Raw genomic sequence first — 21,485 nt, forward strand, 5'->3', positions numbered from 1 at the left:
AATTTGTGGCTTCGTCAATTCAATGGCTTTGCGGCCGCGGCCCGTTGATTGACTTGACTTGGCCCTTTCTTGCACGCGATTGAATTTGCAATTGCCAGGGGATGTGGAGGTGTGTTGCCAACTCTTGCGGATTACAAACAGATCAGATAGTCGGGACAGACAGGTGAAGCTTACAATAGAAATATCCAAGAAAATATTCAAATTCTGAGGGCTTGTTCAAGATGGAAAAGTGGGTCAACTTACCGTTTTCGAAAAGCAGAGACACCATTGAGATGGCCAGGAGCAGGCTGGTGTGGAGGCTCCTCAGGTTTTTCCGATCCTGGATATGTCTTGGATGGCTAATTGTCCTTCCCTCTTTGGCCATTTTGTTGGTGTTGCTGTTGTTGCTGGTGGAGCACTTGAATATATAAGCAATGCTGCTGCTGGAGGTGCTACTTCTGTTGTGGCTGCTACTTCTGGTGGCCGGCTTAGTCAGGTGCATTGAATTAATTATTTCATTGCTGCACACGAATTTGCAGGCCGCAGATTGTGTTGCGAGAAAGTGGAGCCGCTCCTCGACGTCTTTGGCGACTGCTGCAGCACTTACGGAATTTTAATTATTCAAAATAGGTTTTTAGCACAGCAGGCAGGATACAGAGGGGCTCGGTTCCTTCGGATCGTGCTTCGTGTGGGATGGGGGCTGCACTGCTTTAATTGCTTGTTTTGCTGCAATGCATTTTCCTGGGGCGTTGCAAATTTATAGCTGCAAAATACAAGGAAAACGATATGCGTTACTTTTCTGCATGACCACAAAATGGGAGACCCAAAGAGTCCTGTGTCCCATGTCCTATGTGTTTTTTGTGCTTTTCTGGTGTGTTCTGGTGTCCTAGTGTGTTGGTTTGTCAGATTGTTGGTGTCCTGTGTAATGCAGCTAAGCCGCCGTGCCCAAATACATAATTCCTATGCAAATAAGCGTGGCCCCGCACTGAAATTTATGTGCGCACAGCGTTTTGCATATCTGCACACAGAATAGAGGCGACCAAACAGAGATATATCCTTACACCGAAAACTGTAGGAATTAATACAAAAATGAACTTTGAAGTTAGCTTAGAGCATGCTTCAATAACTCTACACAAGGGAAATTGAATTAAAACCTTCCTCTAATAGGTTTATATTTTGTAAAATTTATTTTAAACAAGCTGTCACTTAAGGTACATTTTTGTAATCGAATTAGGCTTTAAAATCAACCATTTTTACCATTTATGCTTTAATAAAATATTAATATTAAAGTTTCTTGTTTCTTGTCAAAAACTATTATTTTTACTGTGTGTTCAGTATACATTGCTATATATTCGAAAGACTCTTCTCTGACTTTTTTCCCACAGGCGAATAAAACTCAAGCAGAGCGTAAAAAAATATAAACGACGGCAGGCAGGCCGGCTGGATGGCAGGATGGTAGGCAGTCAGGCAAAAACAAAATGCCAGCGCAGGACAAGCTGCCAAATTAACAGAAATTTGGATCGCAGCCCCAGCTTTTAGTCTCCGCAGGATAGTGCACAGGACCCTGCTGCACCCCAGCTCCTCGTCGAGTGACATGAAGCCAACTGAAATAATCCCGCAAAATATTGTGTGCGCATTTTGGATTTGTTGTCTTTGATTTGGCGCGGTTTTCCGCTATTTGTACGAATGCCACAAAGATTGTGAGTGTGTGCCACGTTTTTTATCCGGGATTTTTTTATATTTAACATATAAACACACATATCCACATATATATTGCAATTTCTCTACTTAACATGTTTTGGCAGTTGCGCAGGCTGGTGGCCGCAGGATGGAGGACAATGAGGCCGAATGCCTGCTCTGCCAATATGAGGCTCATAAACAATTCTATTAAAATAAATGTAGCATATTTATAGGGACACACACAGAGAGCAGCGGCAAAGTGAAAGCAAAAGCAACTTAAATGCTTTATAAATCGACTCGAATTTGTTTTCCTTTCTGCGCGAGTCCCGTCTAAGATCCCATAGGTAACAAAGGACCACGATAGAGTCAGAAGCAACAAATTTTGATGAAAGGCAACAAAAAAATATTGATAAACTGGCCAAAAGAAAAGGGGGGGTGCCCAGGCGGAGGCGGGCAGAAATATGATTGATTTTATGTGTTCGGGCCAAGACAAAAAGGACGAAAGACGGAAGCATGATGATGATGATGTTGATGGGGGAGAGCGACCGGACCGTACCAGAGCAATGAGTGACCGCTCTAGCAACCGGCTATCGCAGGAAATACGCAAAAATACGCAAGGATATTACGTACCCAAAGCAATATGAGTGTACGACTTTTATGCGCAGGACACAGATATCTGGATCTGGAGCCAAAAACCCACGAAATGAAAATCGAATACCAAGCCGCAGAGCAACCAACAAGAAAACCACACGCACGCACTCTCATATCCTTGGAGCGGTGAGTGGCAGGGGGTGCGTACCAGAAAATTTGTGTATTTGCCATAAAATAATTTATCAATTGGAAAATTTTCAAACAGTCAACCATAAGGGGGGCAGGATGGGGAGACGGATGCCTTGAAAGGGCTGCAAAGGGGAGACGAAAAGGCCATGGAACTCGAGAATGTGTGTGCGAGGAAAAATTCCCAAGTATTTTGCTATCGCCGCCCTCCATCTCCCTCAGCCAGCCAGGAGTATTTGTGTGTCCGGGTGTGTGTATTTGAGGGTAAAATTATGACAGGAGGAAATAAAAAAGCATAAATTTATTACCGAGCCGAGGACGATGACTACTAAAACTTGGCCACAGGCCCGTGGGGAGCACTCGCTGCAAAGTAAAGATCATAAATAATCGAAAGGGCGACAATATTGGCGCAGGACAATGACAACGAGAGGGGCCGGTAAAGGATGGGCGGATGAGCGGATGGACGGGGACCACGGCAAGTACTATGACGTTTTGTGGAGCATATAAATATCTTTCGATTCGATTTGCTCAATGGCTGAATTAAAGAGGTTTCTCCACCGCCGTCACCACCCCAGCCAAGGCTACCCACTCCAAAAAAGGACCTCGGAAAAGCAAAGGCAAAATAATTGTACAACAATTTGCTGTAACAAGGATATCAAATTTGCACAAGCTGAAACCAAAGAGAGACAGCGCCGGCGAACACAACACAGAAAAAAAATGAAAACACAAAAAAAATAAAAAGGATAACGAGCACAATAAAAGAAATGAAATCGTAGCCCCCGAAACGGTTACTAATTGGACAAAGCAGCCGAAAAATGAAAGCCAAGCAACAAGAGGATATACGCGCGAAGGATTCCCCATCCCAGCAGCAGCAACGACCGCCGTGTGTGACCCAAAAGCCAAATCTGCCTGCTGTCCTTTCTTCGCTCCTTTTTACTTTTGCTATTCAAATGCACCCAGGCAGGACACAGACACAGAGCTGGGGGAAAAAAGCTCAAATGAAATAAAAGAGATTGGCTTAGTTAGGTCTAATTTCGGTGGCAGACAAAGTGCTTAAAAAATAATTACACGCTGGCAATCAGCAAGTTGCGCTGGCACAGGAAACAGGAAACGCCGGACACGCGACGTCATTCCTCCGTTCGTATGTCCCTCGCTGTCTGCGTGTCCGCTTGTCCGCCTGTCCACTTGTCCGCCTGCCCGTTTTCAGTAACCTTCCGGTGGTTCGGCCCTTATGGTCATTCGGTGGTGCAGGCTAGTGGTGCTACTCGTTAGCAATTGACCGCTTGCCGGCACGTCAAATTCAATTTAGTTGCTGGGCCCCCAAAAACGGCATGCCGCAAATTCGCCAACTTACAAGTAATTAGGCAGCTCAGCTGCATTTGACCACGCCCCCGCCCACAAGGCTGCCAAAGGCCATCCGGACACAAAAACACGTTTTTGTACAGTGAGAAAAAAGGCCCTAGTTTAGTGTCAACCTCTTAAGAATCTTAAGCTGGAAGTCATTACAAAATAAACAATAGAAATGATGATTTCTGTTATAATTATCTTTGTGTTTAAAGCTTAGATTTCCCTATTTTTTCTGTGCATACACTGCACCTACACAAACAGGACACCAAGGACATCGGGGACAACGAGGACACGCGTCGTCAGCTGCTTTGCGTGGACGATGGCATCGTTTGCTTGATTGTCATCGCCGCAGTGTGGGTATTGGTGTGGATGTCATTGTAGTTGCCGTTGCCGTTGCTGTCCTTGTAGTTGTTGCAGCAGTTTCAGTTGTCGTTGGCTAATTGCACATTGTCCGGAGATGGAAGCTGGATGCTGCGAGCTTTCTTTGCGGGTCTCTGTCGCCTTTTTACGTGTTTGACATGCACTTCAGTAAGGGTAATTACCAATTTGCGGCGCCAATTCGGCTGCCCATATCCGCCAGCGCAGCCAGCAAAATTTAATTAGTTTGCCATCCAAATGCTCTGACCCCGGTATCTATATCTTTAGCTGTCGCTACATCCGCATGATGGCAAAGGCAAATGAAACTGTCGCAACAAGGAAAAGCAACAGGATTCGAGCTGAGAAAAGACACAACAAAAAACACTCGATGGCCGGCCGCAGGCGTCGCGCAATTATGAACAATCGCGGCAGCTATCCTTTGACCCTTTGTAATCTCCTTAATGGCAGGACATTGACGATGGCACAACCGTAACGGCGGCCGGAAGAAAAAAATGTCGCAGTTACTGTGTTTCTGTGCAAAAATAAAAGCCGTTCGGTGGCCCAGTTTAATTTACTTCAAGTGGCCGTCAATTAATTTAATTTAAGCCGTTCGCACAAAGCATGATTACACTTTGACACTTTGACAACGACAGGCCATGGGATTTTCAGGCACAAAAACGGCAAAAGGACGAGAAACAGAAACAGGCCCGTAGGGTTAGCCCAACCGATAAGCGGGTATCCAAAAGTTGCCAGGACAATCGATGTCCAGCCCCCTACAGCCCTTTCCCGCTGGCCCTATTGTAGCTCACAACTTTAATTAAAGGAAATTGTGGCTGCACTCTGAATTATGCACAATTTTTAAGGTACCCATCATGTTAAAGTGTTAACTGCTATCGAGGACTGCATACTCCACAGAAAATAAATCATAAAATTTTTGAATATTTTAAACTAAAGTCCAGATTAACTTATCAAGTATTTCTAAGAAATCTATGAAAAATGTATTTAAAAACATTTCCATGTTCGATTTTTTGATTCTGCATAGTTTACTTTTTCTCCGTGCAGAAACAGGAGCCAGATGCTGTATTTGATTTCAAGGACACTCGATGGGCAGCTGGCCATGGTCCTGCTCATCCTGGCTGCTGCTAGCTGGTAGCCGGAAGTGCTCTTCACAGTTTATAGATCCAAGTGGCAGTTGGCAAGTGCAAGTGGAAATTCTTGAGCACTCTCAGCCCTCCAACTGATTACGGTTTGTTTTCCATGCAAGCAACTTTATACAGACATCAGGATATAGGGAAGGATATATGTATGTATGTATGCATGGTGCGAACGCTAAAATGATTATGTTGAGAGTTTATGAAACAAACGAGGAGGCTTTTTAATTGGTACAAAAGGAAATCGCCTGGAAGTTTAATGAAAATTTGATTAAACATCTAATTGATTGGCGGTCTAGCGTGCAGCAATTGATTTTTGTCCGGTGAGAGAGGGCATTTTTAATTTGATTAAACTCAAGACGCTGCAAATATTTAACGCTAATTAAACTCGACGGCCAACAGAAGCCATTCAATGGACATGCCAAGGACTAATTAAGATTTTGTCAATTACTTATGGCGAGTGCCACGCCCAAGGAGCGCGATGGGCAAACAGAAAAGGAAGAAAACTCGAACGAGAGAAGGGACGGCGCGAGGAGGAAGGTCCTGACGCAGCAAACTGCACGCTTCACTGTATCCTCCTTGGTGCCAGTGTATGTGTGTGTGTATATATGCAATCATTAAAATTAATTTATTGGTTTCATTAACTCGGCTGCCGAGTCTTTAGTAGCTTGGAGCACATTAGGCGCTTCCACACCCGTCGATATCCCTGCTGTCCTGCCGTCCTACCATCCTGCCGTCCTGCCATCCTGAAACTAAGGCTGCAATTCCTATCTTTTCTGCTCTTCTGAAGCCAAATGACACTCTGACGACATTTTGTTTCATTTTGTGTGGCAACCAAGCCAAAATCCGTTGAAAGCATAAGCCAGAAAACAGAGGCAGCGGGATTGAAAAGAGAAAAGTCCCCCCGGTCACCGCCACTCGCCTTAAAGTCAAAGCCTTTGCGCTTGGCTGACCAACAATGAAAATATAATGTCGTCCTCGTAGTCCAAGGACCTCCGCGTCCGCGTCCTTTGGCCCCCACTCAATATTGTCGGCGGGAAAAAAAAGAATAGCGCTAAATGAAAATGAACTAGAAATAATCATCATTAGGCACGGACCACCTTTATGAACTTTTGGCGGCAAGTACAAGAAAACTCTATGCTCCTTTAGCATTAAATTCCAGCAGATTCCATTTCAGACTGCGTCTCAAAAGTTACGAGTTGGAAAACTAACTCAGCCACACAAGCTTACAAGCTTGGAATCGGCATTGAATTTCATGCCTAAATTCAATTATTCCATGTTGGCGAAAACAAAGATGAACTTTGGATGTGTTTGAGAGTTTAAGCAAATAGTTGTATGTACTTTTCAGAAATATGAGTCAAACTAGTTGTAAAATATACACTAAGATAAATGGATTTAGGAATTTAAATGCTTACAATAGCTTAGTACTTTTTTTAAGCTCACTTTCTTACTCACTTTTCAAAAACAAACAAACTTTACCAGTAAAATAGCCGATTGAAAAGCTTTTCTTTCTTCCAGTGCTCTTTGACCCGAGCTGTCAGTAGTGTCTATATCTAAGCACCTCAACGCCCACTAGGGTCCCTCGTCACCCCTTTTCTGGGCACAAAACCACCCGCTTGATGCATTGCACTTTGGCGTGTTGCTGACGCCGCGGGCGAGCTGCAAATGCCGCCGCAGTGCATTTGGCAAATAAGAAAAATTGCATAAATTTCATTAAACTCGAAATGTCAAGCAACTGTCGGAGGAACACCTACCAGCCGCTCAACCCCACACCCCACACGGCGGTAGGGGCGTGCATGTATATGTGTCTGTGTTTGTGGCTTTACATCAACGATGTGGCTGTCTGGGCCACGGCCTGGCAATATTAAAAATTGTGCACCCAAATCCCCAAAGTAATTTATTAAGATGCCTCATGATGTTTCTGTGCTGTGTTACTTTTTTTTTATTTTTTTATTATTTACGCGCCGCTGACTTCACGCCATTAAAAAACACGGCACAACCTACATAGAAAAGCCATTTTTTATGCAAACGTTGTATGTACATATCTTGCAGAAGGCAAGTACATCATGACACTATTTCAGACAGTTGCCTCAATGGAGTGGAGCTTTGTTTTTAGCCGGGGCAACAGACTCAAATGCCAGTGTCTTGAGAGAAAAAGGGATAAGAAAAGGATGTAAGATATGGAGAGTCATCCAAGTGGCCAACTAATGCATCTGCAGAGCGGCTCCGGGCAGGATCGCATCCATCGTTAGCTTCCTGACATTTATATGAGCTTCTGGCCTGGCCTTAGCCATTTTTGGCTTTGATTGCAATTCGCAGTTTTTGTGGCCAAGGCATTGTCATAAATTACTTTGCATTGCTGCCAGGCTTGGGATTGGGAGTACGGGTGTATGTGTACGGGCGAGAGAGTGTGTATTTGAAAATCGTAAATCAAAAGAGTGTGAGGGAAGACGAGGGAGCCACACTGCGTATGTGTGATATTTCATAAGCGTGTCATGAATTCTAATTACCTTCTGGCGCAAAAGGAGCAATTGCCATTTCTACGCTTTGCTTGGCTTCGCACGGCTTTTGCATTTTATGTGCACACAATTCATAAATTTCATTTTAAATTGCTTTTCAAACTTTTTACTCACATTCCCCCAGCACAATTACCTATACGATGGCCGATGGCATATTAAATTCCAAAAACTGGCCTGGCAAAAAGCGCATAAAATAATCAGAATCAAATAAAAAAATTAGCAGATAATGTGAATAATTAAATCCAACAGAATGCATAACTACATGATAGCATGCAAATTTAATACAAAATGCAATCATAATAATAAAAATAATAATAATCATCGTGTTCATTTTTTCATCTATTGAATATTTAAATATTTCCTTTGTTGCGCTGCGCAACTCGCTTTCTCGCTGGCCCCCTCCCGGGTGCTTTTGCCAACACAACTGCCATTTATTGGCCAACATTCAATGCCAGCAATTCATTTGGCCATTTCCATGTTAACGTCATAATCTGCGTTATGCAGTTTAGCGTATCAATTACCGCATCGCGGAAAAAACTAGCATGTGAATAAAATATATTGCCAGTGTGGCGCTCATCAGTGTAAGAGGAGCAGATAAACCGAGTGAAAGGGCCTCAAATAAATAGCTTTCAAAAGCAATAATACTCCTGACTAAACATGGCCAGCGTCATAGTTACCGCTTGCTTGCATTCTCATTGAATTTTTAATATTTATAGTTCAGCTTAAATCTTTCAAAATTTCTTTCAATAAAAGAAATAAAATAAATGCCTGTTTTAAATATTGAAATAAATGCTTTTCATGGCTAATTGTAGAGTTTAAAATAAGTAATTGACCTGAATTAAATTGCAAACTTTTTCGGACTTGTAATCCAAACTATATTTTTTATTCCCCGATTCAACATACCCTGTTACCCTTTAGCCATAAATATGAAAAAACTGCAGCCCTTCGTTTGCGAAAATAAATTTACAATTTTTCCCAAACAAAAACAGACTTTTTCCTTGGTGTCATGAATAAAAAATGTAAATCTGCCAAATCAAAAATTGATTTGAATTGCCATGTGGTAAGTACAGTTGAATGTTGTGAATTGAATGCGGAAAGTGGCAGGCGGGAGCCCAGTGGCAGGGATTGGGGGCGTTGTGGCATAATTGAAAATGGGCAACGGCCAGGACCAATAGTACAACACCAATGACATGAAAAATTCATTAAACGCGTCAGGCCACAAAAAGGTCCAACCACAATGGGTGCGGTCCTGTACTGTGACTGAAAATTGCAATACGAGCCATTGATGCATTGGTTAGAATACACGTAACATTAGAAATCTGTCATTTGCAGAAACAAAAAAATATATTTTAAACAGGTCGTCGATTCGTACAAAGGTTCCAGTGCCAAAGGATCCAGCACTGAGGGTTCATATTAACACACAGCTTGGAGAGTGAAAATGAATACACTGCATGAAGTATGACAAATATTTGGCTAGTTTCCGTCCAATGGTGTTGCTTTAGTTAATAAATTAGTAAAATTTTCTGGTGACAATGCTGTTGCCTGCGCGGTTGTCAAACGAGATGGCGCGACAATGGCAAATGGCTGTGATAATAGAATTTTTACAGAATTTCGTTGTACATTTTCATTTTTGCCATGAGCGACAGCTGCAATAATAATAATAATGCACCGCCGCACCGCACTGGCAACATCATCATCGTCGGCAAACTAAAAACATGTTAGACAAGCGCCAACATTAGCAAAGTGTTTGTAAAATATGCCAACAACATGCCGGACCGTAGGAGGCTTTTTCTCCCTCCAATCTAGCTTTCTAAACATTTTCCAAAATGCGCAACGAAACTGCATGAACGCGTATGAGTGTGGGCTCGTGGATGGATACACATATCCTTTGCCCACGCACGCCATTGTTGAGGTCGACGTCGCTTTTGACGTTGCAATAAATTTCCACGTTTATTTATTATTGCGCCGCACGTCACTGATAATTAAAAATAAATCAATTTTTAATGGGCCGCTCTGCGAAAGCTAAGCCGAGTCCGCCATAATGCGGCTGGCTCTTCTGGACGAGTGGTTATATGGGGGTTTCCGACACAAAAGCAATTAGCACACGTTTAGGGGCGCCAAAAAATGTAATAAGGCTGCCCGCAAGCCAAATCAATATGGTCCGGAAAATTGGAATAGGCCAGAAATGCGGAGCACGTAAGGCGAAGTGGCCTAGTGGCGGAGTGGCGGAGAGTCGGAGTGGCAGACACGCTTTTAAGCAAATCAGTTTATGATCCAGAAACAATACTTCATCAAGCGGCATCGTAGCGCCCATATGGCACAAAAACTCATATCATCGTTTTTCCACGTTTGCCCAAATGGCCGGCAATAAAGCTCAACTCGGCTCAGCTCTGGCCCAGGAAGAGTGAAAAAAATCCAAACAAATACTCCGATTCGTGAAAGATAGAAAATGTTGATGCGTCACGTTGTTGCAATCATTAGGCACATAGACGGCGAGTGTGTTTGGAATCAGCAAGCATATGTATATCCTACAATTGTCCCGGCCAATTGCGACTTATTGGGCGGATGACTGATGGATATACAAATGGGATGCAAGCAGCTGGTTTAATGAACTTTGGCCGGGCCTAAGCATGATTGAAGGTCGTCGCATTCAGCTTTAATTATGCAGTCAACTCTTTGCGGTTTATTTGAATGTCAGAATTTTTATGGCCACATCGGCAACACAACACCCACAAAACAAACACACACACCCAGTAAATCTAATAACATAAGCCCCAGTCAAAGTAAGAGTTGGAGTCAGAGGCAGTGCGAGAGTCACAGTTACAGTGGAAAAGCCGGAGGAGACGCTGTTATTTATATGAACGCATAAATATCAGGGCCAGAGTCTGACCACAGTTGACTTGGCAACCGCAGAAAATGGCATAAAAGTCAACATGTTGAACAGCAGCTGAAAAAATATAGCCCAAGATATTATGCTATATGCTACTATATGGTATAGTGATGCGTGCCTCGTTGTAGGTATATAAGCATGTATTTGTATGTGCGACTTTTCATATCTGGTCGGGCTATAAAGTATAAATTACGGCAAATGTGTTACGAGGAGCAACAGCCTGGGCATCACACGCACAACTAACTAACAACTATTAAGCCTCTGGCTCACTCTGTATCTGTCTCCTCGGGTAGTGGTTCTTGTTCTGGTTCAGGATCTGGGTCTGGCACTGGGTCTGACTTCATCCCAGGGTGAAATACCGCCGAAGACAGGAGCAGTAATCAACATGCGTGGCACTGTGTGGCACTCTGCGTTTTACACATGCGCCATGCCATTTTTCCGGTGATTAAGTGTTGATAAGTCTATAAATTAACTCGAACACACGCGTCTGCCTGCCGACATCCCGACAAGTCAGACAATACTAGTGGCAGTGGCTGGGGTAGAGTGCCCACATCCCACAGCCCACATGTCGGCTACGCAATGTATATGCTAAGAGCATATACACACATATATTAATCATGGCACCAAAGACATTTACATCCGTATGGCCAGAGCTAAATGGTCGATTGTGGGAAAACTGTTGCCTCCTTAATGATAGGCCTGTGGCAGTGTGGAGAGCAAACAAATAAGAAATTCAAGCTGGTAACGCATTGCAGGTTATTACGGAATCAAGTATTCAACAAAAAACTACTAGCTGCGTAATTGATTATAATTCATCGACTCAGCTTGAGCACAGTTTGTTTATATCTGTGCTTTTTGGGGAGGAAAAACCAAAATTTAATTACAGTTTTAAAAAGCGGTCACAGGGCATATTTTATAAAGAAATTGAAACAAAAACTATAAAGCTCATAGGGAATCATGGCAGTGACTTAATATCCAGGAAGTGAATAGCAGCGAAATGTTATTCGAAGCCCTAAGAAAGCCAACTCCTAAAAATCTCCTCACATCACCGGAAGTATTCCGGTACTTCGAGTACGCCATGTTCTGTATGGGATGGACTCACTCCGAAAAGTTCAAAATACTCTACAGACTTATGTCAGTCTTCATCACGGCATGGTGTGTGATCTATTTTCCGATTGGCATTATCATCAATCTGATTTTTGACTCCAAGAGCATAACTCCCAAGGAACTACTGAATATTCTTCAGCTGTTTTTCAACGCCTTGGGCACTCCAATCAAGGTATTTTTCTTCAGAATTTACTTGTGGCGGTTCTATAAAGTTAAGGAAATATTGTACGAGATGGACAAGAGATGCCAGACAGAAGAGGAGCAATTGGAGGTGCATCGATGGGTAGTCCGGTGCAACAAGGTCTACCTCGGATATCAAGCCCTGTACACCTTTTACTCGCTAACCAGTTTCCTTTCATCAGCTTTAACTGGTCAGCTGGTCGGAATCTATAACCCTTTCATAGATTGGCGAAAAAGTAAACAGAGCTTCTGGTTGGCTGCTTCCCATGAAAATGCTCTGATGATTTTTTCGGCAACTCACACTATGATGAGTGATATATACCCGCTACTTTATGGACTGATCATGAAAGTCCACATCAACCTCCTGCGACAGCGAGTCGAGAAGCTTTGCAAGGATCCCGAAAAAAGTGATGAAGAAAATCAAAGAGACTTGATCAAATGCATCCAGGACCACAGACTCCTCAAACAGTAACTAAATAAAATAATTTAAATCTTTAAAGCCTAATTAAGACATTTTCTAGATATGCCGATTTAATTCGTCCCGTGATAGCCTCAACTATTTTTGTTCAATTTCTACTCATCGGCATTCTTTTGGGCTTATCCATGATTAATCTACTTTTGTTTGCCGATATCTGGTCTGGATTATCCACCGCTGTCTATATAATGGGACTCCTTCTACAGACCTTCCCGTTCTGCTATGTCTGCGATCTAATTCAATACGATTGTGGTCGACTTTCAGTGGCAGTTTTCCATTCAAACTGGCTGAGTTCTAGTAAAAAATATAAGGGAACTTTGAGATTCTTTCTGCAAAACTCTCAAAAGTCGATTGCTTTTATAGCTGGCAATATTTTTCCAATATCTACCAGCACAAATATCAGTGTAAGTTTACAATTTTATAACTAAATTTAAAAAAAAATGATATTTTATATTTTAGGTGGCAAAACTGGCCTTTACAGTTGCTACATTTTTAAATCAACTAAACATTGGAGAAAAATTAAAAAAAGATAAGTAAATTCAATGAAATTAAATAAAACTATATTTTATATTTGATTATTAGAATCTATTTAAAGGTTAGAAATACAGTTCACTAAATAAATAAATTCAACTATCGATTTTAGACTAAAATAATTTCCACTGACAGATTTTATTAACCATTTCAAAACCTTCACAACCAATAGTTACAAAATAATTGGTAATAACATACCACTACAGTCGTATTATTTTATTTCTGTGCGTTTTGTAATTGATATAATTGACGTGCGTAGGCTGCAGGAAAAATAATTGTGAAAACATGCCTATTGCATTTAAATATTTTAGAATGCGATTCAGTGGCGGATTTAAGGAAAAAGGCCCAGTGGGCAAAATTTTTTCATGGTACATTGAAGGGTATTTTGAAGGGTACAGCCCAGAAAATTTGACAACAAATCTTAAAAATATTTTGTTCCCTGATTTTGATGCAGATTTATGGAGAATCGATCCACAAATCGTTTAAGGTATTCCGTTCAAGAATCGGATGAATATTTCCTAAGATATGGCCTTCGCAGTGGGTCATATGGGGCTCCCCATGCATTCTGCACATTTTGAAGCGGACAGCCCAGAAAGTTTGACAAAAAATCTCAAAAATATTTTGTTCCCAGATTTTGATGCAGATTTATGAAGAATCGACCCACAAATCGTTTAAGGTATTCCGTTCAAGAATCGGATGAATATTTCCTAAGATATGGCCTTCGCAGTGGGTCATGTGGGGCTCCCCATGCATTCTGCACATTTTAAAGGGGACAGCCCAGAAAATTTGACAAAAAATCTTAAAAATATTTTGTTCCCAGATTTTGATGCAGATTTCTGGAGAATCGATCCACAAATCGTTTAAGGTATTCCGTTCAAGAATCGGATGAATATTTCCAAAGATATGGCCTTCGCAGTGGGTCATATGGGGCTCCCCATGCATTCTGCACATTTTGAAGGGGACAGACCAGAAAATTTGACAAAAAATCTTTAAAAAATTTTGTTCCCAGATTTTGATGCAGATTTGTGGAAAAGAAATCGAAGGTGTAACTTTCAGCACGAGGGGCCCTGAAAGCCTTTCGTCGGGGGGGCCCAGTGGGCAAGCGCGCCTTTGCCCACTTGTTAAATCCGCCACTGATGCGATTGCAGGGCCTCCGAATTGGCAACCTATCAAAATCACATAAATATCCTGGAATTGCTACAACCGCGCACAGTCAAAATAAATCTGCGGAGAAATCAGTTGAAAATGTATTTCAAATACTTGGGAAAGCCAACTGCCACGAATCTCTTGACATCTTCGAAAGCAATGCACTATTTCGAGATTGCCATGTTCTGGGTAGGATGGGCTAAGCCGGCGCGGTACCAACTTTTGTACCGGATCGCTTCGATTCTAATATGCCTCTTTAGTGCGGTTTACTTCCCGGTTGGCATGCTCATCAGCTTTTTATTTGACACGGATGTGAAGTCAACGAATCTGAGTGAACTGCTGACGATTCTACAGCTTCTTTTCAACGCGATGGGATTGCCAATCAAAGTGTTCTTTTTAAGATTACATTTCTCAAGATTCAGTGAAAAGGTCAAGGAGATTCTAGGTCGGCTCGACGAGAGCTGCTCAGATGCGAAGGAGAAAACTGAGGTGCATCGCTGGGCGGTTCGCTGTAATGCCGCATATTTGATCTATCAAGGAATCTACAGCTCCTACGCAATTTCAACATTTTTCTCATCCGCTTTCTCTGGAACACTCCCATGGAGAGTTTATAATCCCTTCGTCGACTGGCGAAAAAGCACGTTAAACGTCTGGAAAGCAGGTCTAATCGAGTTTCTTATCGTTATATTTGGTGTTACTCAAGGCCTGATGTCCGATGTGTACGCCCTATCCTATGGTTTAATTCTTCGAGCACACCTAAAGCTCCTGCGACTTCGGGTGGAGAAACTACATTTGCATCCTGGCAAGAGCGACGAGGAAGATCTAGAGGATCTAATCAAATGCATCAAGGATCACAAGCTCATAATTAAGTAACAAATCTAAATCAACAACTAATTTATAATTTTAATCTGACTATTCTGTAGGTTTTACGTGACCATTCGGCCCGTCATTAGTGGGACTATATTCGTCCAGTTTCTTCTGATTGGACTCTGCCTGGGCCTCTCCCTCATCAATATACTCTTCTTTACGGACATCTGGGCTGCTTTGGCAACCATGAACTATATAAACGGCCTCATGGTCCAGACCTTTCCGTTCTGCTACGTATGCGACTTGATCAAGTCGGACTGTGAAATCCTCGAAAGGGCCATATTTCACTCCAACTGGCAAAGTGCTAGCCCCCGATACAAAAAAACTTTGATTTTTTTCTTGCAAAGGTCCCAGAAGCCAATAGCTTTCACGGCCAGATCCATTTTTCCCATATCGACCAGAACCAACATACAGGTAGGGCTATTAATGGATAGAAATATTTATAAAAATAATAATACTTTGTATCACAGGTGGCCAAACTGGCCTTTACAGTTGTAACCTTTGTCAATCAGATGAATTTGGCAGATCGATTTAAGTAAAATACTAATAACGAGTAGCGTGTAGTTTTCAATAATATATGTACATATGTACATATGTATATATATCAAAAACCTGCAATTCAATTGATACATTTCAGGCACACCCAGTAATTTAATGTAATAGGACATGAAGTATTCAGTAGGCAAGTCCCTGAAAGATGAATAGAATATGTAGAGTTTATTAGTCAACATTTATGATGTGGTGACACGAATGGTCCTAAACTAATGATTACCAGGCACTCCATAATAGAGCGTAGTCTGCAGGGGCAATAGCAGCCCAAATATGTCAATTAAATTTGAATATTTCAATAAATAATTGGGATGGAAGCCAGTATAAATACTTTTTATTGAAAAGGGTCAACACTCAGTTCGATAGATAAATTGAAAAAGAAAAGCTGGGAAATGCTGTTCGAATACTTGCGAGAACCTGTTCCCCCAAATCTTCTCACATCTCCAGAAGCCTTTCATTACTTCGAAGTGGCTATGCTCTGGATAGGATGGATGCCGCCGAAAAAGCTACAATTCCTATACTGGATTTCATCAACCTTCATTTATATGTGGAGTGCTGTTTACCTGCCAGTCGGAATCACCATCAGTTTTTTCATGGATATCAGAAACTTGAAGGCCAGTGAGCTGATGACCATCCTTCAGCTCTTCTTCAACTCAGTCGGAATGCCCTTCAAGGTTATGTTCTTCCGATTGTACATTGAACGATTCCACCAGGCCAAAGAGATCCTGAGCCGCATGGACAGAAGGTGCACGGATGTGGAAGAACGCATGGAGGTCCACCGATGGGCAGTTCGCTGTAATTATGCCTATTTGATCTACCAAATGATCTACACCTGCTACACCATTTCTACGGTTCTTTCCTCTGCCATGGGCGGAGCATTGCCATGGCGCATTTACAATCCTTTGGTGGATTGGCAAAAGGACACCCTAAGCTTCTGGGAAGCTGCTTTGCATGAGGGTGTCCTCATGCTTTTCGCTGTCACCCAGACCCTCATGAGCGATGTTTATCCTTTGCTATATGGCCTGATCCTTAGAGCTCACATCAAACTACTTCGGCTGAGGGTGGAGAAACTCTGCATGGATCCTGCCAAAAGCAGTGAGGATAATTATGGGGATTTGGTGATGTGTATCAAAGATCATCAGTTAATACACGAGTAAGAAAGAAAATTAGAAGAAAATCTATTTATTCTTAAACTATTTAATGTTTATAGATTCGTTGAAATGATTCGTCCTTCCATTACCCGCACTATTTTTATCCAGTTTCTATTAATTGGAATTTGTCTGGGTATTTCCTTCATAAACATCCTCTTCTTTGCCGACATCTGGACAGCTCTGGCCACTGTGGCCTATATAACCGGCATTATGGTCCAGACCTTCCCCTTCTGCTACGTTTGCGACCTAATGAAATCGGACTGTGATCTTCTGGAGATGGCCATATTTCACTCAAACTGGCTAAGTTCCAGCCGTGAATACAAAAGAACGTTAATATACTTTTTGCACAAGTCCCAAAAACCAGTAGCCTTCACAGCCGGATCCATGTTTCCAATATCCACAAGCTCGAATATTCAGGTATGATTACCGATAATATCAAATCTATTGCTAATTTTAATTCCATTCAAAGGTGGCTAAGCTGGCCTTTACAGTGGTTACCTTTGTAAATCAAATGAACTTAGCCGACAAATTAAAATGAAACTAAAAGCAAAAAAGGATAATCCATTTCCCTTTACAAAGGACAATATAAATTTATTGTATTCCTGCATTTAATTAAATTAAATTACATTTAGTTTTTAGTACAAATGAGAACAGGGCTCTGTGTCGATTGAATGTAGCATTAAAACAGAAAATCTTTTTGTTTAACTCCAGAATCAATTTGGGGAAACCGCAAAGGAAATATATAAATTACAATATCTTCCCATTTTGTGGGCCATGTACAGAATGTTGGGGTAAAACCAAGCAAATAAACAAATAAACAGAGGGCCGGTACAGGGCCAGCAGATGGCAAAGTCAATTAAAATTCAGGGAAATTAATTGCTTTAAATACGCATAGAATTGATTTGCAAATTCGCCAAGGACATCGTAAACAAGAAATCTGTCTTAATTGCGGCGGAGGCGAGAGCAAAGACTGCACAGGCTCCCTGTACACACAGACTGGAGTCGTCTGCCAAAGTCACCCAGTTCTCCAGTCGACTCACCCAAAACACAGTCACTAAGCCCAGGCCCCAAAACCCGTGACCCATTCCGGGAGACCCAAGTTCAAAGTCTAGCCGCCAGCGAAAATGTTCTTGTCTGTCTTTGATGTGCACCAGTAGGTAGTCGTCGGTGACGGTTAAAAATATCTGGCGGTACGCCGGGGCGGTAAGATTTACATAAACCGAGATGGAGGCCAAGGCAATCCCGGCCAGCCGACGACGCAGAGGATGCAGGGCGGTGCCACACAACACTCATATTTAATGGGAACGCAGCAAAAAGCCTGCGGAAAATTAATTTGCATTTTCCCCCGAACAACTAGGGCATACTGGCATCCATTTCTATATAGTTTTTCGCAGCCACACGGCAAGTTTCCAAACACAAGTTTTCACTTGCCCAATTCTCCAGGGCTTTGTGGCATTACCACTGTGGCGGTGGTGCCTCGGCGCGGTGGATTGGGCGGTGCTGGTGGTTTCGGTGCGTTGTCTACATTTCGAGGCGCCAAAAACTTAATTCTCACAAATGGCCAACAACATTGACAACAAAAACAGACATCTCCCATTTGCCTCCCAACCCCCCTGGAAAAAGAAGTGGTGCTGTCTGGCGGTTGAGTGGGAAAGTGGGGGAGTGGTGCTGGCAACACGGCACGCGTAGACGCATTAAATCAAATTAAAAGCCCGCTAAAAGAAGTGACAAAACCCCAGGTAAATCCCATTTTAAATACAAATAGCATGCGTACTCCTCGAGGGGATGCAGGAGCGCGGCGGATGCTGGAGTCGTTTTTTAGTCTGTCTGTCTGCCGAGAGTGGTTTTGCGGATACACCCGAGAAGGCCTGCACCACCCAAGCACCCACCCACCAGACCCACTGTGGTCGCTGGCACACATTTTTCAGCAGCTTAGCGGAGCGGTGCTTGTAATCTTAGTTTAAGTTGATTGTATGACACACACACTCGTACTCGAATAGAAAAAGGAATCGGTATGGAAAGGTAATGACTTTAGGATACCTGTTACCAAATTTAAAAAGTCTAAACTGATAAATTGTTTGAATAAGAACTATAAAGAAAGGAAAAGTAAGCTTTATGATAAGGAAGTTTAAGAAATACATTTTTAGTATATCCAGTCCAATTTAAACAAGATATACCCCTTATATACACTACCACCGATTTATAAGGAAAAGGAAACAAGCACGAAGCCAAGGAAACACGATCCCGGTAAAGTGCTTTAAATAAAAATTTGTGGGCCTGTATTAGAGGCGGCAAATGTGTTTGTTTGTTTGCCTTCCTGTGAGCCAAAGGCTAAGGGTTGTGTCTGGACTAACTCTTTACGGCGGGAGCGCGGAGAATGGAAAGTGCGAAGAAAGGCGCGGAGTTTGGCCTGAAATTGCTTTTAGCGTAATTGCAAGAATTCCCCAAAGAACACCATCACCTCTACCTGGAGTGCTTCCGTTTTTAGGCCGCCGGAGTTGAATTTCTCTGGCATATATGAACGGTGCTGTATTTCAATTAAGCCGATTCTCAGTCTCTGACCCCCCACTCGGGCAGTTAGTTTTTTATTAGTTTTTAGCCTTTCGGTATTTTTAGCAAACAATACAAACGCCAAACATGGGGATCGACCAGAATCAACTCGTTCAATCAATCAAACGATCAATCAAAAAATTCAATCACCATCAATTGCAGGCGGGTGCGGCATAAACAAACAGAGAAAACTTGTAGCTACGGAAAGGTCGAAATGTAGGACTCTCAGGACGCAGGACTCTCATTCATTAACCCCAAAAGCCGAAAATTGCAAATCGGCAGTTCAGCACAGTTCAGTTGAGTTTGGTTTGGCTAAGCTTAGCTTACTTGACTATTCAGGCAAAAAACCGTTTGGCTTTCTGTGTACTTTACGATTTCTGGTTTATTTTCGTTTTTTTTTTTAGCATATGACTGCCGTATGTTACAAGTGGGTGTGCGGTGTGGTGTGTGGTATTTATCATTAAGTGAGTGTGAGTGTGCGGCCTGTAAAAATCACTTTTTTAAAGCATTTCGGCCTGTGCGACAGATACACGCATTGAAGCGTGGGCACTTTTGCGTTTTCCCCTTCCAGAGCCCTGCAACCTGAACGACAAATACCAAAGGGTCCTGCAAAACAGGAGCAAAAGCAGTAGCTGGCCACGCCCATGCCTTTCACTCTGGCCTCTGTTGAGGCAGCCAGCCAGAATATTTATTTTATTTCAGCTCGTTCTGGCAGTGCATAAAACTGTTTTTAACATGTCCTGCTGCTTGTTTTTGCCTGGGCTGGGCTGCCGGGCTGCCGTTGCCGTTGCTGTTTTTGTTGGCAGCCCTTTTTATGCCAAATGTAAGCGATCTGCACGGAACTGACACAAATACGGGACTGGTGAAGTGGGAGGAAGCCGGAGTGTTGGACAAGCAGATTTAAAACGTTACGGTTTACCTGCCACCATGCCACCATACCACCATGCCACTGAGCCATCATGCCAACATTCCACACACACACACTTCCAAACCATACGTAAATATATATTTGCGTATACACGTACATATTTAAATAAAACGCTTTCGCAGGACAACGCCGCACTTTGCGCAATCACAGACAAGGGGCAGTTTCAAGCGAGCCACCCACCCACCGAGCCTCCTAGCCTTCTTGCCACAACTGCTAGGATGGTGATGGCTGAGTGAAGCAGCTTCCATTGATTTCACACAGCTTTGGTGAAGAAAAACATGTAAAAGCCGTTGCAATGCGGACAAAAAAGTAAAGCTTAACATAAAAAATAAAAAGCAAAAAGTAAAAAATAAGAGACTCGCCCTCACACACAAACAGACAAACACAAATAGAGCAAATACAAATACAAATACAAATGAGTGGGGCAGGAGCATAAAAAACGTGGCAGCGGCATGGTGGTGGGGGAACAAAATTGTCGTCACGTGGCCGCTGCATAAGCTGAAATGAGTTACATCAAATGCTTTTGGCTTTCACAGGAAATGGCAGTGCAATGCATTTTTATTTACATCTAAGGACTCAGAGGCGGGGCTAGCTGGAGTGAAGAAAGGGTGAGCAAGCCATTAAGGAATTGCTCAGCAATTGAAATGGCCAAGTCAAATGAAAGACACAGGGGAATACAGGGGGCACGGGCAGGAAGCAGGAAGCAGGGAGAGATGGGGCACGTCGTGCATTTGATTAAAATTAAAAATACTTGGACAGCGACGGCTTTGATGTAGACCACAGTGGCATATCAGCGGGAAATCCAGGAGTCCTTACAGCTCCTGCTCCTCCTGCTACTTTTCCTTTGCAGTTTTGCTGATGCCGTTGGTGTTGCCGTTGCTGTTTCGGATTTCATCCCCATCCTCGTGACATTGATTTATGTGAGGCAACTTAATGAAAAGACCATTGCAGGCTGTATCAGCTGGCCAAGGTGAGAGCCAAGCGGCCAGCGTGGAGCGTTCGATTAAGCTAAGCGAAAATAAATTAAAAGGTATTAAGCTGGAATGACTGCCAAAAGTGTTCTTCAGTGTGGCTGCGTTACGCATACGCCCCTTTGTACAGCACTAAAGGAAAAGGTTTCCTCTTTTCAGCTCGCTGAGCTAACTTAAAGCTTACTTAAAAGATTATTAATTTTTAAGAAATAAATCATAAAAATAAAGGCTTTAGGATTATAGTTTTATAAACAAACATCCCACAGAACTCTCACCTATTACTTTGTTTTGTATTTTTCAAGAACATGAGCTTCATACCAACCTGAAACG

General features: G+C 42.5%; 4 protein-coding genes across 6 annotated transcripts in view; 3 read left to right on the forward strand and 1 right to left on the reverse strand.

Moving 5' to 3' along the window:
* The window catches only part of LOC108118579 (protein amalgam), a 123,767-nt gene that overhangs the window by 62,089 nt on the left and 40,193 nt on the right, over positions 1-21,485 (reverse strand). For all 3 annotated transcript variants that reach the window (XM_017231338.3, XM_017231339.3, XM_070281788.1), the window contains exon 3: positions 244-742. In XM_017231338.3, coding sequence (XP_017086827.2) covers positions 244-481 — 238 coding nt within the window. In that variant the 5' untranslated portion in view covers positions 482-742. The remainder of the gene's footprint in view (positions 1-243; positions 743-21,485) is intronic.
* LOC108134417 (odorant receptor 98a-like) lies at positions 11,698-12,999 on the forward strand. Its single transcript, XM_017254712.2, has 3 exons — positions 11,698-12,455; positions 12,509-12,866; positions 12,922-12,999. The coding sequence occupies exons 1-3, from the start codon at positions 11,698-11,700 to the stop codon at positions 12,997-12,999; spliced, it is 1,194 nt and encodes a 397-aa protein (XP_017110201.2).
* LOC108134418 (odorant receptor 98a-like) lies at positions 14,239-15,545 on the forward strand. The gene is made up of 3 exons (XM_017254713.2): positions 14,239-15,008; positions 15,063-15,420; positions 15,477-15,545. Exons 1-3 carry the CDS (start codon positions 14,239-14,241, stop codon positions 15,543-15,545), a joined length of 1,197 nt encoding a protein of 398 aa, XP_017110202.2.
* Positions 15,948-17,244, forward strand: LOC108134419 (odorant receptor 98a-like). The gene is made up of 3 exons (XM_017254714.2): positions 15,948-16,708; positions 16,766-17,123; positions 17,176-17,244. Exons 1-3 carry the CDS (start codon positions 15,948-15,950, stop codon positions 17,242-17,244), a joined length of 1,188 nt encoding a protein of 395 aa, XP_017110203.2.

The sequence above is a fragment of the Drosophila bipectinata genome, chromosome 3R, assembly GCF_030179905.1.
Source record: "Drosophila bipectinata strain 14024-0381.07 chromosome 3R, DbipHiC1v2, whole genome shotgun sequence".
Lineage (NCBI taxonomy): Eukaryota > Metazoa > Arthropoda > Insecta > Diptera > Drosophilidae > Drosophila > Drosophila bipectinata.

Bases quoted from the DNA above. Each gene is read 5' to 3' on its own strand.
- LOC108134417 (XM_017254712.2), top strand. From the start codon at position 11,698: ATGTTATTCGAAGCCCTAAGAAAGCCAACTCCTAAAAATCTCCTCACA. The intron at 12,456-12,508 runs GTAACTAAATAA...GACATTTTCTAG, and splicing joins GACCACAGACTCCTCAAACA to ATATGCCGATTTAATTCGTC. The intron at 12,867-12,921 runs GTAAGTTTACAA...TTTATATTTTAG, and splicing joins CTACCAGCACAAATATCAGT to GTGGCAAAACTGGCCTTTAC.
- LOC108134418 (XM_017254713.2), top strand. From the start codon at position 14,239: ATGTATTTCAAATACTTGGGAAAGCCAACTGCCACGAATCTCTTGACA. The intron at 15,009-15,062 runs GTAACAAATCTA...ACTATTCTGTAG, and splicing joins GATCACAAGCTCATAATTAA to GTTTTACGTGACCATTCGGC. The intron at 15,421-15,476 runs GTAGGGCTATTA...TTTGTATCACAG, and splicing joins CGACCAGAACCAACATACAG to GTGGCCAAACTGGCCTTTAC.
- LOC108134419 (XM_017254714.2), top strand. From the start codon at position 15,948: ATGCTGTTCGAATACTTGCGAGAACCTGTTCCCCCAAATCTTCTCACA. The intron at 16,709-16,765 runs GTAAGAAAGAAA...TAATGTTTATAG, and splicing joins GATCATCAGTTAATACACGA to ATTCGTTGAAATGATTCGTC. The intron at 17,124-17,175 runs GTATGATTACCG...TTCCATTCAAAG, and splicing joins CCACAAGCTCGAATATTCAG to GTGGCTAAGCTGGCCTTTAC.